This window comes from Amphiura filiformis, unplaced genomic scaffold (assembly GCF_039555335.1).
Source record: "Amphiura filiformis unplaced genomic scaffold, Afil_fr2py scaffold_21, whole genome shotgun sequence".
Lineage (NCBI taxonomy): Eukaryota > Metazoa > Echinodermata > Ophiuroidea > Amphilepidida > Amphiuridae > Amphiura > Amphiura filiformis.
The window spans coordinates 44191-56841 of NW_027305485.1; the positions used below are offsets into that span (position 1 = coordinate 44191).

A 12651-nucleotide genomic window follows, 5' to 3' on the forward strand; every position below is an offset into this window, starting at 1 on the left:
TCTTTCACAGGAGTAGTGCGGATTTTAAATGGAATAGCCCAATATCAGTTGGAAGTAGGTTGATACCCCAAAATTTTAACATACAAGGACCTGAGACTTTTCTTGTTTTAAACCACTGAAGTGTAAAGGCCACAAATTTACAGTGCACCCTCCTGTTTGGGACTTGAGAGGAACACCCCAGTTGAGTGGGAAAATAGATGTGCAGTGGATGAATTTGGGGGAACTTTTCATCAAAACTGTAAAATAATTGTAGAAAATATGTCAATTCTGCATGTTATTATGAATTAACATGATTTTAAAAGCACAGTTTTGGCTATTTTATTTAGCTTGGTATTTGTCAGTGATTTAAAGCCCCTTTAACAGATATGGCCTACAAGAAAATAGTCCCTTTTTTTTTCTTCAAGCTTCTTCAAGCACTGCCCAGCTCTAAAAATATGATGTGCGACAATATGGGTATACCATAATCTTGTACAAAACCTTGTTTTGTAAAGTAAGAAGACACTACCCTGCAAGATGGTTTAGTATAGGGAGATGTATACTTTCCAAAACTGTTGACATCCAAAAACTTTTAAAGTATATATCGTACATTGATTGTAACACCACTATGTGCCAAAATGGAGGGTTGGCAAAACATTTGGTATTTCTGAGGATTTCTTGTGCAATTCTTCTGAATTAGAATGTAGTACTAAATACCCGGGACCAGGGGTAGCTCAAGCACAAAAAATCAAGGGGTCCAATTTAATTTTTCTGGACCCTTTGGTACATGCAAAACCAATATTTAAGGGGTCCGATGAGAATTTAAGGAGTCCATCTGTCCGAAATTCTAAACTTCGGAACTTGTCAAATATTCCAGTGAAATTATTAGTCTTGTTGGCCTATGGTGATTCAAAAGATTTACTGATCTTTTTATTTTTTTATTTTTAATTGATGATTTATGCCTCCATGCATCATGAAATTAAGGAGTCCATACAGTTTTTATCGGACCCTTTGGCCACTTTCAACTTGAGATTTAAGGAGTCCAAAATGGGCAAAATAAAAAAATAAGGAGTCCCTGGACGCGCAAACTCCTTAAATGCGACCCCTGCCCGGGACTAAATATTTAATATTATATAGGGAAAGAAAATTTTGTACTTGAGCATGTTAAAGTGAGTGATGTAATTGATATCGGTCATCCCTTGATGCAGGAAGGAATTATATACTGGAATACACTCATGCTAAGGGCTAAGACAGGTTATATGATAGTCCTACACAAGGTACAGGTTGGAGATGGCTAATTGGGTGAGGTCAGTTTCATGGACAATGTTTGAACTGGTTGAAGGATAACCTGGCGTGGTAATCATGATGGTGGTCAAATTCAGGGCCGTAGCAAGCAGGGCGGCCGGGGATGCCATGGCCGCCCCACTTTTTGAGAAATTTGTTATGTTTTTCTTTATATCTTTATTTCAATATTGGCGTATATTTGTATTTTGACCGCCCCACATTTGTGATGGCCGCCCCACATTTTTCAACCTTGCTGCGGCCCTGGTCAAATTTAATGGTGTGAATTTGTGTGAGTCTCTTCATCACTACTTGTGTATAACTACTTTATAAAAAAATTAGACACCAACCATGCATACTGGTATGTTTTCAGGCATATATTTAAAATGCTCTTCTTTGCTATTTAACTACACATACATTCATGGGCATAGCATCAAAGTTACTAGATCATTAAAACATTCATCATGTTCATAAAAATGGTAATTTAATAATATCCCCCCCGTATATATATCTTATCAAAAACAAGTAAACAAACAAGCAGTTAAATAAAAGAAGAATAAGACACAAAATACTGGCTGCAAGAGAAATAGTCATCTTGAAAAAAGAACTTTGGAAATAATGTAGATGTTTCAGAAGCTGTCCAAATGGTGGTTGGGATGAAACCTTAGATATGTTCAAATGGTTTCAAAGTAGTGATACTATTTACTCGGTATTCGGCTAACATTTACTTTACTGAATGTAAACAGACAATAGTAAGAACTGGTTGAGCAAACACACTTTAAAAATAAATGCACTGCTGGGTCAAGTTTAGAAAATGGCCAAATTAAATGTAGGAGATGGAGAGACTTATGCTTTGGGCTATTCCAGTTGAAATCCATACACATAAGACATGACCGTAATCTTCCACATAGTGAGTTTCAAATGGGATTACCTAAATGGGTGATTCCATTTGGAATCTGCACCCTCCTGTGTGGGAGATTAAGGTCATATCTTCCATAGGGGGTGTATGTTTTTCAACTGGAATAGCCCAAATGTGAAAGTGGGTAGTATCTTACATTCAGGAATAGGGATAGTGTTTTTTTCCTGGGAAAGGATGGGGAAGTTGAGGTTCAACAAGTCCAAACATATTATGTGAAATTTGATAAATCTATAGCCTAATCAAGAAGTAGATTTTTGGTGTATAGGGTGTAATGGTTGAAAGTTTAAGAGCAAAGCTTGATACTGTGTCCTCTATTTGCTTCATCCTCTATTTCTACACAAAAAAATTTCTTGCATTTATTCTAAATGATTGACACCACAAAATACCACAAGGATAACCACTGCACATGCACGACTCCCACGTGATGCCATGACACAATCACCCGAAGTGCTATATGCCCACAGAATCACTGGCTGGGCCAGCGAACCCCCATGGCTACCAGGTGGTCATGTGCTTGGCGCGCGAGGGGTCCAAGGTTCTAATCCCAGGGGTACCAAGTGACTTCTTTGTTCATCTTCTCTCCTTTTTTGTTTCTTCTTTAACTTATGATAGCAAAAAGGGTTAGGGTAAAGCAGATAAGAGACACCTCGCTCCACTCAAAATGTCAAAGACTTCCTTCCGTCCTTCCATATACGTGCTTACCTCAACTGATTATCAATGCACAGGCTTTACGTGCACAGTTTGCCTATGCACGATCCTGGAACCTAGGATTGATTGCAGATATCAGAACCAGGGTGCATTTGTATCGGAGGTGAACATGTGAACAATTTCAGTGTTTCAGATGTTTCTGTGTTTTTACTCAATGGTTGAAAATTGAATTTAAAAGTTGCTTGTTTGCGCTTTCTCATTTTTTTACGTAATCTGTTTCCATGTCTGAAGTCTGTGCTTGAAACAGATGCATTAAAGGAGCATTTCGTGATCCTAGCATCCTCTTTTTATGACATTTTTCAGTAGATATCCACGAAAAAAGCTTATTTCCAAAATTTCAGTTGATTCCGATTTTGCGTTATGCGAGTTATGCATGATTATGTGTATTACACTGCTCCATAGACAATGTGTTGTAATTTTGTTCTGGTGCACCAGAACGAAATTCAAATTTGGCGATATTTTTGCTAAACGAATTAATCTGCAAGAAATATTTGGTACATAAACATTATGTAGCCAGAGGTATCCAGTGGTGTAAAAATCTCAACTTTTTGGAGAAAAGTGGGGGATGAGGCTGTGGATCACAAATGCCCCTTTGAGAAAATTGCTGTTTTTAGCATCCATGTGCAGTAGGGATGTGACATATCCTATTACACAAACAATTCACGGTAACCATCGCTCGGGCACTTAAGTTCTTAAGTGAAATCTGTGTGATACAGATTGCACTGACTGAGGATGTCATCATGTATTGATCCAGGTTTGAAATTGGTCTGATTTATTTATTTAACAGGTTTGGGTATTCTAGTTTCTTGAGTTGTGCACATTCTCAGTTTCAAATTGAACCTTCCATTTTGTAATGCTGTAGCTAAGGGGAGAGCGTGGCTCAGTGGTTAGAATTCTCACTTCTAATGCATGAGGTCCTGGGTTCAGTTCCTGGCTGTGGAAAACTTGCTGAATATTGATCTGGAAAAATAGCAATGGATGGTCCAGAGAGGTGAACCCCTGTGGTATATACTTGGTACAATATCTAATGTGGGCAAAATTGAAAGTTTGTAATGACTTTCCTGGCATAAATATGTGCAATTCGAATACTAAAATTTGGTTCATTTTGGTTTAAAAAGCAAGATGCATATCGCATATTTTTGGCTTATCCTGGTACTTTAAACCTGGTATTTGTCACCCAAGAATCTCATTGACTAAGTTGAAAGTTGTTTCAATTTGCAAGCTTTATAGGCCTAGTTGGTACATGCTGTATTGAAAACAATGCCGTGATATAGTTGTTCTAATAAAGGTTATTCCGGCATCAAAGCATAGTGTTTATTGACGGAAGTTCTCAAAGCCTGGCCGCAAATTTCAATAAAGTGTAGTTAATCATGTGAGATTTGAGATAGATGGATATTGACTGTATTCACTATTGCCTACATTGTGACTTGTACACCTAATTGCATCCTTGCTCATCTAAGCATACACACAGTGCTCAATTTACAGGTGTGTACACGTTTACTTGCTTTTGCTTCAACATATCAATATATGTGACGTGTCATGTCAAAAGCAGACACTTTTGGGCAGGATCGTAAATGGAGAAATAGCCAAAAATCTGCCGGGATGATTTTTTTTTTCTAATTTGGGTTTGTTCTTGAATTTGTGATGTTATTAATGTTAAAAATATTGTCTGATAGTTTCAGACTGGAATATAACTGGCATCTTGTATATTTTGAGACATTTTTCAAGGTAATACCTACTCTTAACATTGTCAATAATATTTTTAAAGGCCGATATCTCAATTTCCAATTTTATAATATCATAACTTACGAACTTAATATCTCCGCTTTCATTAGGGAAAACGGTGTTGTGGAGCAACATATCTCTATATTTAAGATATGTAAAAATCTCAAAATTGATAACCTGCCCAGAAGTGTCTCCTTTTGACATGATACGTCACATTATGTGCATTTTAAAATATATCTGGTTTTTCTTTAAATTTATGAAATATTCAGTTTGTGTTCTGTACTATTTAAGACAGCTTTTGTATCTCATGCTGTATGATGATAAAATTCTTGAAAAAACAAAGCAAAAAGAAAAGAGAAATTCACATCCAGCTGGACTCACCTAACAGCTTTGGCAGCTGGTTCACATAGTAGACCTGTAGGCAACAGTGGCATTATTGCAATATGGTATGAACAGACTATTAATAGGGACCTAAATTTGAAGGCACACTTTCGCTTGTTTATTAGTTTAAGCTTATAGTTTCAAATATCGTAGTGAAAAGTTGATTTGTTGAAAAAAGCTTTAAAGGGAAGACTGTAGTGGGAGTTTAAGCACCATGGGCATTACTGGCTTTCTTACAGTGCCCCTGATTGGATAATTACATGATATAATCATCAGAGTAACCAATCAAAATAGAGAGCTTTTAGACCTTGGAGCAATCCCCTTCATCCCTACTGACTTTTCTTACCATATCTCTGATTGGCTCAATACATGGTATAGCCCTCTTGTAAGCAATCAAAATAGTTCTTAGAGGCTGATAATTCAGCCAGTAGTGCTCATGTGGTTAAGGCTTGAACAAAATCTTCAGAGAGTAAGATTAAAGCCATAATGTGTGATTTGCTTCATAGCGACACCCTCAATTTTTCTTGAATTTCTACTTTGTAATGCCCAATGATGTACTAAAATACCATGTGAAAAACTGGTCAGGGAGTGGGGTCAGGGATGTAGGTGGTAAACACTCTATAAGTCAGTGGTGTGGCCAATAAAATGCACATTTATGAATATGTTTTTTTGCCTGCATTTAGCAGTGTTTACATAAACACCTCAAAAGAAATAAGTCCCCCTCTGAACATGTCGTCATAACATCGTAAGGTTTCATTTTGTACCAACAAAACTAACTTTGAAATAATTATATGACTGTTTACTAAGTGCTGTGTGAAAATGAGAGATTTCCATGACTTCAGGGCTGAATGAGCCTAAATTGGAGGCAAAAACTGCCCTTTTCAAAAATCACAAAGTAGGCCTATGCTTGTCACAAAAGTTGATTCATGGCTTGTTACTAATGGAAAACCCCATGTGTTTGAGTGCAGTTTAAAATCCTCACCAAGTGAACATTTACTGTAATGTGTATCGATTCTTGATCATTCAGACATGCAAATCCCCTTGGTGCAGAGTTCAGCACAGTGAGTTGTAAGATGGTCAGTTCCATTCTTTGTCCCAATACACCTTGCAGTTAACAAGCATAGGCCTACTTTGTGACTTTTGGAAAGGGCACTTTTTGTCTTCAATTTAGGCTCATTCAGCCCTGAAGTCATGGAAATCTCTCATTTTCACACAGCACTTAGTAAACAGTCATATAATTATTTCAAAGTTAGTTTTGTTGGTACAAAACGAAACCTTACGATGTTATGACGACATGTTCAGAGGGGGACTTATTTCTTTTGAGGTGTTTATATGTGGTGTGATCAAATTGTTTATTAAAAGATTTTAACTCTTGATCTCAATACACAAATATTTAAATCCACAATTTTCAGCTGGTACTACTACAGCTACTACTACATGTTAACAAGAGTTAAAATCTTTCTAAATGGATACCCAATACAGATGAACTTTGATGCTAATCCCATTGTTTGTTCTCTTTTGTATTTTCTTACAGCTTTTTTGTGCTCTTCCTGTGCCTTCTTACTAGTATTCTAGCAACAGTGCAAAAATTTTATAAGACATGCAATCATATTGTTTTTGCCCTGGTAAGTACAACTTATATCTTATTATACCGTATTTCACCTTGATGTGGCAGTGACGTCAGTGCGGATTTCATTGGACGCATCTTCAAATAGCGAGTGTTCGCTCAAAGTGCTGGCATATGCACGTAAAGAGGCTGCATAGATACGCTTGCGAAACAGTCGCCTCAACGCATTGATGTCCCTGCCACATCAAGGTGAAAAATGGTATATATAATCGTGACCATCCAGCACAACTGAGCCCTGAAGTCGCCAATCATCATTTTTGAGATATTCAACCAAAATATTCTGCTTGAAATTAGCTTTAAAATGATGTATATCATGTCTATAGTACTTGACATTTATGTAGTGAAAAATCAATAAAACAGTCAAAAAATCCTTTGTTTCCTATTGTTTATTGTTAAGTTCAATGGAGCATATCTTAATAGTGGCACTGGCGACATCCGGGCTCAGTTGTGGTGACTGGTCACATATGACAAGAGATCCACCAAAGACAGCAAAGCTATACACAAAAATGGAAAATAAATGGCAAACTTGTATAAGGTCAATAACAGCAACAAAGTTTATCTCAGAAACATTTGGTAAGGAAGCTATATGCTGTGCAGTTGGTTTTTTTTTGGGGGGGGGAGAATCTATTTTTAATTTGCTTCATTCATTAACTCTCTTCACACGGGTGTCGACTGCAGACGACATGTTTCAAAAATTTAACAATTCAAAAATTTCAGAAATGTAAATTTTCATGACCATATTTGGTATCAGCATGAAAAATGCATTAAAATGAGTACAAACAAGCCTAGTATTGGTTCAGTAGTTCTTAAGATAGCTCTTGCTATTTTAAGAAAATATTTCAAAACTTCAACTTTTTTCGTTGAAGCGCATGGCTAGCACGCAGAGCATTAACATTAGTATTCACCATTCACTGGTGAACACTTTTTTCATCAGCAAAACAAAGAAGATAACATTGACTTTTAAAAGTCAATGTTTTAAAAAACATTGATTAACAAATACTTATTATTGAAAGTATACAACACCGAATATTTTAATAATCTAAGCCAGACTTAACCCCTTTGAACCTTCATTTTTGTTTTAGCTGACTCGGATACAACACCCTTGCAGAAAAATAGCTCCTGTGTCTGATCAATCAGGTCTATTCATTTAAATCTTTAACATAACAAAGAAAAGTATTTTCCCCACCTATTTTAAGAGTCTTATAAGAATTGTAACAATTCTTATGTTTTTCTTTATTTTTTGAAAATTCCCTTAATTTTGACAGTTTTTTATTTTTTTTGCCTACTTCGGAAGGAGCTATGGTTACCAAACTTTCAGGGATGGTAAATAAACTTAATATCTAAATTCTCTCGTCAGTTTTTTTGGATAAAGTGTTTACTTTTTGAAAAAAAATATTTTTTCCATTTTTAATTTTAGGGAATGTTAGAAACACTGTAGCTTAAAATAGAAACACTTAATTGGAAAAAACTGACGAGAGAATTTAGATATTGATCTTATTTACTATCCCTGAAAGTTTGGTAACCATAGCACCCTTCCCTGTTGGCTAAAAAAATCCTAGAATTTAGGTAATTTAGTGTTTCTAGAAAAAATCAAAAAATCATAAAAAAGTACCAACATTCCTTTTAAATATATACTTAAGTAACACTAAGTTAGAAAATAAACTTGGTTTGTATTATTCTGTGATATATTGGCAGCAAAATGAAACTTAAAACTTTTATATACAACTGCTATAAAGGAGAGAAAAATCAGTTTTAATAAAATCTTTGTTTTCAAAAATGTTGCTATTTTGAGAAATTGGCAAAGTGCCAAAAGCCCTTCCCTGTAGTAATTCAATGGGATTTTGAGATGACAAAACATTGCGTAACTCAAAAACGCTTTGTTGGAAAAAATTAAAACTTGGCAAGTAAGGTTTTCTCATCAATACACACATCCTATATCATTTTCAAGGAGTTCTGAGCATGACACCGTAGCCGATACAGCCACCTTAATGTTCATTCTTATTGTTGTGCTACTAATGGACCATTCTATATGAAACCCATACACCCCCTGTGGAAGACATGACCTTAATCTACCACACAGGGGGTGTAGATTTCAAATTGAAATTCAGGTAATCTCATTTGAAATACACACTCCCTGTGTGGAAGATTAAGGTGATGTCTTCTATAGGGGTGTATGGATTTCAACCGGAATAGCCTAATAACCCAGCTCCTGCCCTATTAGCACTTGACAATATTTGATTTAGAAAATAGACAAAAGAGATGATATTAAAAGTCAAAGCCATACGTGAGCAGCTCTAAAGAATGTCATGTTGACTCTTTCACATTGTGAGTTAGCAACCAAACGCAACCAGCATCAAGAAGAAATCATAAAACGCATTTGACTTTAAATCGCCGTCACTGTACACTGTGTTTGTCTTGCCATGCTTGCGCTTCAAAGTACATAAAAGTCTGCATACAGAATGGGGGTGTTTGAAAGCACTAAACAAAATGTCAAATTTGCCGAGCTAAGCTCTGCCCAATCATTCCATATCCGATCTGGACCATGCCATTTATTAACTGAACAGAAAGCACCGTATGACTTAGACACTGCAGGCAGGCTGAGACTGGCTGAGACGTGAAGTGTGCCTGCGCATATTTAATGAAAGTTGAAATATTGGAATTTTAACTTGGCCAAGAAGGTAAAAACAAATTATGTAGCTGAAGTGTACCAATGGCTGCTGAAGGGTACTTGGCCGAGATCTAATAACAACAAACAATAGTTTGGTTATGAAGTGCAGTTCGGAAGATGTAATTAAATTTCCAAAAAGAAAAAAAATGTTTTTACATTTCAACAGCTTTTGAGATTTGTCACCTTGAAAGTTCTTATACCATGAGCGGTTGCTTGCAATAACACACTTAAGTAATCGGATAGCGACATTTGTACAGTATTTTTTGTGGGACCTTAGAGCACATCAGACACACCAAATTGCATTCTGAATACGAGGAATGTCCTGCTGATATCACATCATTTTGATTTTTTGAAATTTGCGATGTAATACAAATTTTGTGGCATATTATTAAAAATTGATATTTTTGACATATATCAGTCCTTGAAGTAAACTTTATAAATCTAATGATGTACTTAAAGTGTATGTAGCCAGGAGGAAAAGCCGACCATCATCTGAAAATTTTGATTTTACGTATTGAAGATATACATTTTCCCCCAAAATATTTTAGGTAATTATTTGATATCAGAAGGACATTCCTTGTATTCAGAATGCTATTTGGTGTGTCTGATGTGGTCTCATGTCCCACCAAAAATACTGTGCAAAGGTTGCTATCCAATCCCTTAAGGCCATTGTATACTTCATTTTTACATCATCGTCTGCAGATGCTTTTTTTCATCGCAGCATCGCACAAGAAAATTGAAATATACTCCATGCGATGTATCGCTATCACTAGTAAGGTGTTCCTTTAGGCCCTACAGCATGATAGCTCATTCATTTGGGAGGTCATCGATAACCCGGCCTTGATTTCCTGACAGTCAATAAGAAGTGTACAGCAACACAATTTTGCAAAGCTAAGCAAATAAGTTGAACAAAATCAAAGAGGGGATGCAGACCAGTAGTAAATACTATTTATTACTACTGACTCATGCCCGCACTAGCTACTGCCATAACCCATGGCTCATTCTCATAATAAGAAGGGTATATTATTTGTCGTCTATCACAACCTTATATCAAATCATTGAATATATAAATGCATACATTTTCAAGGTTACGTATGTGTTGGACTTTTCACTTTGCATTTGAGTGGCTCCAAAAATTTGTGGATGCGTTAATACATGTAATTTGTGCATTAAAGTAAACTCTGGTCATAACCACTGGTCAAGTTTTTCCAAAAAAGTGTTCATTTATCCAAATGAAATCATAAATAGAAAAAGTACAGTTGAATACCTGGAATTATGAAAGCAATAGCACACATACGCCTGTTTTGTATGTTTTTAATCTTTGAAATTAAAATGTGACCCGTGCATTGACGGAAAAGCACATATGTGACACGATCTGGTCCATGGGGGCCAAAGGAGGCATTTTTGACAATTGAGTTACTGCAATTATTGCATTATACATACAATAGTCTATCATTTAATGAAAACACCAAAGGTCTAGCATACTTGGTTCTAAAGTTATGAAGTTTCTTGATGTCTATTTTCTTATGTATTTTATTGTTTTTTACTCCATATTTTTACCTTTATCTTAGTTTCAAATTTGCCGCCTTTGGCCCCCATGGACCAGATCGTGTCACATATCAAATACCAAATGTGACATGATCAAGGGAAATGAGTCGGATGTCGCTAATATTGATTTTGAGATATTGGCAAAGAAAGTGTTAAAATTCTTTTGTTTTATATTGTTTTCAGCAATTGTGACATGATCAAGGGGAATGAGTCACATGTCGACCCTGGTCGAAAATGAGTTTTACACATGTTTCTACAAAGGACATTTAGAGCTTTCAGAAACTGAAAACCACATGTTGATACGACTTTTCTTTGTGAAGTTACGTCAATTTATCAATCGCTGAAAACAATATAAAACAAAAGAATTTTAACACTTTCTTTGCCAATATCTCAAAATCAATATTAGCGACATCCAACTCATTTCCCTTGATCGTGTCACAATTGATAAATTGACGTAACTTCACAAAGAAAAGTCGTATCAACATGGGGTTTTCAGATTCTGAAAGCTCTGAATGTCCTCTTTAGAAATGTGTGTAAAACTCATTTTCAACCAGAGCCGACATGTGACTCATTCCCCTTGATCATGCCACAAATGACCTTTTGAAGCAAGAAATTTCATCTGTATTTGTGATCTAATGATTAAGGGATCTAGAATGAGCGTTTATTATGCGTTTCGACAGTATTTTTTGTGGGACATGAGAGCACCTCAGACCTATCGAATTGCATTCTGAATCTGAAGCATGTCTTTCTGATATCAAATAATTTTCATTTTTGAAAATCACAATATAATACAAATTTTATGACAAATTATAAAAATTTGATATTTTTCAAACTTTTGATATATAACAGTCCTCGAAGTAAATTGTATAAATCTAATGATATATTCTTAAAGTGTATGTAGCTGGGAGGAAAAGCCGACGGTCAATTGAAAATTTTGACCTTTCATATTGAAGATATGGATTTTTTTCCCAAAAAGACCTAATTTTTTTGGTGTTTTGGGAAAAAAAAATCCATATTTCCAATACGAAAGGTCAAAATTTTCAATTGATCGTCGGCTTTTCATCCCACCTAAATACACTACTTTAAGTATAAATCATCAGATTTGTAAAGTTTACTTCGAGTACTGTTAAATATCCAAAATATCAATTTTAATGATTTGCCATAAAATGTGTATTACATTGCAATTTCAAAAATCAAAATTATTTGATATCAGAAGGACATTCTTCAGATTCAGAATGCAATTCGATATGTCTGATGTGCTCTAATGTCCCACAATAAATACTGTCCAAACGTTCATACCCCAGCCCTTAATAACCAGGTGAAATCTAGAAATTGCAAAGTTTGATGCATCATCATGTCTGCTATGTTGACGACAGTGTCCTGGAAATCACATTCTTAAAGAGCTATCTTGTCAATCTCATTGGATTATTCTCATATCTGAGCAGTGTTATAACGCGCAATAGATGTGCACATACTATGTATGATGACTACATGTTTAGCACTGATCACACACACCAGTGTGGTATTTTGCATGAATGAGGAGTGAGGACTCTGGCCAACTTCACGCATGGGACTGGACTTGATCACAAAAGTGGACGTAAATTTCATCCAAACATAATTATAAGGCTGATCTGTTTCAGAATAACAATAAAAGTATTGTTTTCAGACACAGCCATGTACCTATTGCCTGATTTAACATGATAGATGTCATTTTTTCACATGGCACACCAACATCACCTGGCTAATAATTACTTGGTACAGCAGAGATACTAAAATCAATATCCGGGATCGATACACGTGAATGTGCTATGCAAGATT

General features: G+C 35.7%; 1 protein-coding gene across 1 annotated transcript in view; it reads left to right on the forward strand.

Moving 5' to 3' along the window:
- The window catches only part of LOC140143376 (potassium voltage-gated channel subfamily KQT member 1-like), an 80362-nt gene that overhangs the window by 36669 nt on the left and 31042 nt on the right, over nucleotides 1-12651 (forward strand). Inside the window, exon 2 of the mRNA XM_072165231.1 lies at nucleotides 6525-6615. Coding sequence (XP_072021332.1) covers nucleotides 6525-6615 — 91 coding nt within the window. The remainder of the gene's footprint in view (nucleotides 1-6524; nucleotides 6616-12651) is intronic.